At 44.8% G+C, this 6117-nt stretch overlaps 1 protein-coding gene across 2 annotated transcripts; it reads right to left on the reverse strand.

Moving 5' to 3' along the window:
• Positions 1 to 15: 15 nt before the first annotated feature.
• On the reverse strand, positions 16 to 4396 carry slc37a4a (solute carrier family 37 member 4a). 2 transcript variants are annotated; one of them, XM_069147656.1, is made up of 8 exons: positions 4177 to 4396; positions 3542 to 3774; positions 2552 to 2795; positions 1989 to 2147; positions 1801 to 1886; positions 1048 to 1161; positions 818 to 956; positions 16 to 680 (listed from the first exon to the last, which is right to left on the reverse strand). In XM_069147656.1, the coding sequence occupies exons 1-8, from the start codon at positions 4322 to 4324 to the stop codon at positions 514 to 516; spliced, it is 1290 nt and encodes a 429-aa protein (XP_069003757.1). In that variant the 5' UTR covers positions 4325 to 4396; the 3' UTR covers positions 16 to 513. The 2 variants fall into 2 exon arrangements, with proteins under 2 accessions (XP_069003757.1, XP_069003758.1); XM_069147657.1 differs by having other exon boundaries at positions 988 to 1161.
• Between the last annotated feature and the right edge of the window lie 1721 nt (positions 4397 to 6117).

The raw sequence follows: 6117 nt of genomic DNA on the forward strand, positions 1-6117 counted from the left end.
GCATCAACTATGAAATTGAGAAAAAAAACATAGCATCTTTTATTCACTGCCTTATTATGAAGCCCACACACTGTGCTTCAGGGAAGATTGTGTAACACTTGTAATTCCACTCATTGGTCAAAACACCATATTTAGTCACAGATCTAATTTTATAATGCACCAGTTTCTCAACCAGGCTTCAGTTTTGTGCTCTTTCAGTATTGCAACAGGCATTGGAGAGAAAACCTTCTCTAGATCTGTTCTTCCCACATGTCATTATATGAAATTCATAATGTGCAGTAATTTACATTCCCTTGTTGAGTTACTGATGCCGTGTTTACAGACTGTAGATCCTATATGCAAACAAGCTCCTTGCATGACAGGTTTTTGAAGATAAAGTGCTCAGCTTCTCTGAGCTTCCTTTACGTCCCGTAAGACTGACTGTGGAAATACTGTGGTATAAAAAACAGTCCAGTAAGAAAACATGTGAAAATAAAATGCTGGCTCAGAGGTTGAGGTTGAGGTGTAATGAAGTCAGTCTGCCTTCTTGGACACGTGGCCCATCTTTGTTCGGACGTTGCGCAGCAGGAAGAATCCAACAGTGGCGACAAGGCAGGTGAGCTCAGCTACCCAGAAGGCCATTTCCCAGCCGTGGTGCTTGGCAATGGTGCTGAATGGTAGTCCAGAGAGAAAGCCACCAACTAAGGAGCACACGGATGAATAAGTTCACCCAAAGGAATAGACAATATGAAAAGTGTAGCACACACACACAGTTTGATTTATTTAGGGATAAATACAGCCAGTGGAAAGCTGTGAGGTTTTGCAAAATATGACTTACTGTTGGCCATCAGGGCAACAATGGCATGTGACATCCCACAGTAGTTGGATGGGGCGCTCTCATTGGCTATGACTCCAAACAAGGCTATCGGTCCATAAGAGGAGAACCCAAAGGCAGCACCCAGGCTGAGTATCCACACCTGAGAGTACAGAGGAGACACACATCCACGCAGTGTGCTGCATTAAAGAATCGCAGCGATTGATTTCTGTCCATTGGGAGGTGAGCGTTACCTTCGAGCTGTCAGGAGTGACTGTGACTCTGAACAGGTACATGGACACAAACATTCCTGCCATCATGCAGATCAGGATGAAATGGCGGGGATTGCCGTAGATTCTCATCCCTTGCTGTACAAAATCAAGAGATGATAATGATGATGATGATGAGATGACATCAAATATAAATGAAAATGTGTTGATTGGTAGGACATTATATTTCACACCGAGGTATTTAAATCTGGAAATGCACACATTTTTAGTCAGGTAGCCAAAACATTATCACTGCCTCTCACCTTTTCACTCCCCCTCTGTACTAATCATTAACAAATACATGAATGTATTGGCTTAATTAAGAGGAGCTGTTGCTTGACTTGGATCAATACGTAACAGTTACTGTATGCGGGAAGACCAAGATCCTTCAGCGTGTTTATTTTCTTAATGTCCGTCTCCACAAAGGTTACGGTGCAAAAAAAAAAAAAAACACCACATTATCTTCATTTGCAAAGAATCAGGTTTCAATGAGTCTGAAACCTGACGATACACTTTTTAAATGTTGAAGTGTCAGTATAATCTGTTGGCAAATTCTCACAGGTAATTGCCCTACAGAAGTGTTTTGGGATTTGTTGACGAAGTTTACAGGCAGTTCTACTGCACACAGCGGATTGTGGAGGCAAATCTGCAGAAAGATCACACCTGGATATAAAACGTACCGCTTCCTTAGAAGAATTACAACATGAGAAGAACAAACGGGGGGAAAAGCAAACTCACTTTGGCCACAGCCTTGTCCGAGAGGTAACCTGCTGCGAGACTGCCCAACAGGCCTCCAACCTCCAGGGCGCTCATGTATGAGCTGCCTATGAAGAGGAATACGGTGATTCACAAGAAACCGTGAGCTGAACTCTCGGCGTATTTCTCAACAGACAGCGGAGGTGCCTAATCTACTCCCTCCACCGTACCCATGAGTGTGGACTGGCCCTTGTCTTGGATGAGAAACAGCTGGCCCCAGTCGGTGCAGGCCGTCTTCACTCCGAACACCACCAGGTAGGACACGGACAGCAGCCACAGGTAGGGCGACAGCAGGAACTCCGACAGGGTGCTTTCATTGCTGGAGGATCCTGAACAGGAAGCAGACGGCGGATCATTCGGTGTTGGCCAATCCGGGGTTTCTGAAAGCCCCCTTTTTTTTTTTTTTTCGAATGTACATCAACACAACACAGAGGGTGTGACACGGCGAGGTGAGGTGGGAGGGGTTCTTCTTCTGACCAGAGTCGTGTATAAAACACCTCTTCACCGCGCATACCGTGTTCTCACGTTGTCTACGTACGAGCCAAACACCTCTCGCACAAGTGCCGTGTGAGGGGCACACCGGGTACAGAGTCCACCGAGTCACCGACCTTTAGTCATTAACACTAGAGGTACATGCCGTCCGACAACACACGTCTCCACCATGCACAGCTACGGCGTTATCCGAGTAATGCCAATGTTTAAGCAGCCGTTTCGGATTTCAAGTCCGTCTTACCTCCTTTGCTCTTCTTGGCCGCAGCCTCTATGTTGGGCAGCCCCACATCCTTCGGCTCGTTCTTGATCGCCAGCAGGCAAACGAAGGAGACGGCCATGCAAATCATCCCGGAGACGGACAGTATCGCCCTCCAGCTGTAACTCTCGGCCAGCACCGTGGCGATGATGGGGCCCAAGCTGCCAGCCAGATTCATGCTGCAGGACAGGACCGCCCACCACGTCCCGAACTGAGAGGGCTCGAACCACTGAGGAAATAAGAACAATGAAGTCATGACAGGAAGTACCTTTCATACACAGTGAGAATAAATCCATTGAATCAGTGCAGCGGTCTGAACCATGAGCAGGTTATACGTCAAAGGCAATGACACTTGCAGGTTGTAACGGGCTACTGAATTTTCAAACAATAAAAAAAAACATCCTTCTTTCATCAAAAAAATACAACCGCTCACAACTGTACATTTATTTAAACCTACCGTTACACATTAAATCCACTTTTCTTCAGCTGCAGTTTGATTGTGCTCAAAAAAATAAACAAATCACCAAACAGACTAATATCAGTTTTATGAGACAGATTCTGCATCGAGAGGTTAAAATAACATGTTCCACGAGAATAAAAAAAAAGGCATTGTATTAGGAAAGGAACATTTAAATAATCACAAGTTATTAATTTGATTTTAGTCTGTGAAAATACATAAAACTCAACTGACTGAGCAGAGTATATAATGCGTCTCCTTTCTAGTGTAAATGCGACATGTTTATTTTGCAACTCCTGCTTTTATGTATTTCATGTGTCTGATTTTTTCACATGATGTGTCCGTGTATAATTTCCTTCCTCTTCATACTGGATGTTCCCCCGGCTACTGGCACACATTATTACGGTGCCTTTTTTTTTTTGCTCTCTATAAACATTTGGGAGGGAAAGGTAAATAAACATGTGGCACCAGATATCGGTACATCGCAGCACTGACGCGCCGAGATGTGGGTCGCGTACCTTTCTCAGCACCCTGCCGCAGGGAGGCCAGCCCAGGCCTTGTCCCAGCCCGTTGAGGAACCACAGGGCAGAGAAGACGGCGACCGTGGAGGACCAAGAGAAGACCACGTTGATGCCTCCCACCATGAACAGGCCAATGGAGAAGAGCCAGCGGGCGCTGATCCGGTCCGACAGCACGCCGCTGATGAACTTACTAACGGCGTAGGCCAAAGACTGACTGCTGGTGATCATGCCTGGGCAGAGAGAGAGAGAGAGAGAAGGAGAGCGCATGAGACTTGGGAGCAAGATTGTCTGGTCCTAAATATCTCCGACATCCAGTTCTCTGTGAAGCGCGCAGCTATCGTGATTACCGTGATAGAAGCATACTTCAGGGAAATAAAACGTGAGGATAAGTCAATGTGATGTTAGTCAGTCTCACGATGGGGACATTTACAGGTAAATAATACATGTTTAAATTTAATTTAAAAAAAAAGCTGTGTTAGCTTTTATTAACCTATTTGTTATGACTTTTGGATGAAGGCATGCTGACACCTGTGCAGCAGCACAAACTGTGATTTATGTTCCTCCTTCTATATATATATATATATATATATATATATATATATATAAAAGGTCACGCATTAGGAGTCTCATACCCAGGTCATCCTTATCCATCTGGACTTCTTGCATTAGGGAAGGCATCACGAAGGAGAATGTCTTTCTGTTGAAGTAGTACAGCGTGTATCCCACAAACATGGCCAGAAAAATAGTGCTTCTGTAGAATCCATAACTTGCTGTAGCCATGACTGCAGATTCAGTCCCGTCAAAACAAAAAAAAATGGGAGGAAAAAAAACCAAATTGAAGTGAACGCGGAGAAGGGAGCACAGCTGACGTCTGACAGACTGAGCTTTTTTTGCTTCGGGATCCACTCTGTCGAAGTAGCTGCTCACAAGAGAAGAAGTGTTTGCAATCAGCACATGAGGTTAATGGTCAACTTCTCTCCCCCCGAAGCAGTCTGTGTCGCTACTGCGTGCAGCAGGCCGGCCGGAGAGGGACCAGAGCAGGAGACGATCCGTCTGAGGCACCGGTTGTTTCCTCTTTGATGGTTCTTCTAGTTTTAAACAGCTGTCCCGGTGTTGTGTCCTTTGTTGCCGTTTGTCCATCTGAGGACATTCAGGAAGGAGAACGATGTGGTAAATGGAGTCCAATAGTCCAAAAGTCCAAAAGTCCCCCCCCCCCCCAGACCAGGGGGCGGCTCCTCTCGTGTGTGTACTGTAGTGTGTGTGTGTGTGTGTGTACTGTAGTGTGTGTGTGTGTGTGTGTGTGTACTGTAGTGTGTGTGTGTGTGTGTGTTGTAGTGCTTTTCATCAGCAGAAGACCTAACAAACAGAAACATCAGAGTCAACAGGGAGACTGACTGTTTCGCTCTCCACAAATGTGCAGTTACTGACAAGTGTGGGTAAAAATATTACAGCTCGAACAGTCTGTTAAACTACAATCAATCAATCAATCAATCAATCAATCAATCCTGAACAGAACGGGAAACGTAAAGCAAAGCTCGATAAAAGTGAAGTCTTTAGTACAAACAAACGAACCACCTGTGAGTCCGGCTCCTCTTTTCTGTGCTTGAGGCTCCTCCGTCTGAACTTTTCCCCAGTTTGAGGTTTCATTGACAGCTTTATACCGGAGCAGACTGAGAGGACAGCGGAGGACAGCGGAGGACGTGAAGTGTCCGCGTCACGTGCTTCACAGGCTCCGCCCAGCCAGGAAATCACTGCAAAACAGGATTTACAATGGTGACAGAAAACCGGGAGGACACTCATCGTTACATCCACATCGAGCAAGGTAGAGAAGGACACTGAATATGTCTTTGGTTTAGAAAAAAAATAAATGCAGAGTTTGCTACAATAGATAAATCGACGGTTTATAGTAGTGATGGTGAGATGAAGCCTCATGAGGCAGAGAACCACTTCAGCCAATTGGTTCTAGAAAGGCTTCATTACTCGAAGCTTCATGTTCACACGAAACCACCTACTGGCCAAGTGTATAATGACAGGCAGCTGGATCTGAACCACATCATGTGATGCATTGAATGTTTGTGTCTGTTATGGCTGTTGGGAATGACTATGAATTACAAAAATGTATGACCAAATAATTTCTGTACATAAATTATCACATATGTGCATAATAAAATATTTTTTGAATGTATTCTGTGTGTGTAAATTTTCCCAAAATGGTAGTATCATATGATATGGCAGGTTGTGTAATCATGTTTTTCTGTCACTTTAGGAAAATGGCATGGGCTTAAGCAGGCAGAGGACAGTGGAAGTGTTTGAGGAACTAGGAAGAGGGGACTGAATATGCTTGTGTAACTTGGACAATGATGTACAGGACAGGGGACATTTTATTCATTTTTATTCAGAAATAACAGTTTCTCAACAGTTTTTGGTTTTGTGGATGTCCACATGTCAGAAGTAAGGCTAACAGCAGCCACCTTTTCCACTTTAGCCTTCTCCTTAGCTGACTCATACTTGGCCTCCACCATGGCCTTCAGAGCCTAAAGGAAAAAATATATAGTGCTGAACTGTGAGACACA

The sequence above is a fragment of the Embiotoca jacksoni genome, unplaced genomic scaffold (assembly GCF_022577435.1).
Source record: "Embiotoca jacksoni isolate LCO1_2020_lvr unplaced genomic scaffold, fEmbJac1.0.p SCAF_14, whole genome shotgun sequence".
Classification (NCBI taxonomy): Eukaryota; Metazoa; Chordata; class Actinopteri; family Embiotocidae; genus Embiotoca; species Embiotoca jacksoni.

Excerpts from the sequence above, each read along its gene's own strand:
- slc37a4a (XM_069147657.1), bottom strand. The coding sequence starts at position 4,324 with ATGGCTACAGCAAGTTATGGATTCTACAGAAGCACTATTTTTCTGGCC. Across the intron at positions 3,775-4,176 it reads GATGGATAAGGATGACCTGG|GCATGATCACCAGCAGTCAG; the intron begins GTATGAGACTCC and ends CTCTCTGCCCAG. Across the intron at positions 957-987 it reads ATTCTTTAATGCAGCACACT|GTGTGGATACTCAGCCTGGG; the intron begins GCGTGGATGTGT and ends CTGTACTCTCAG.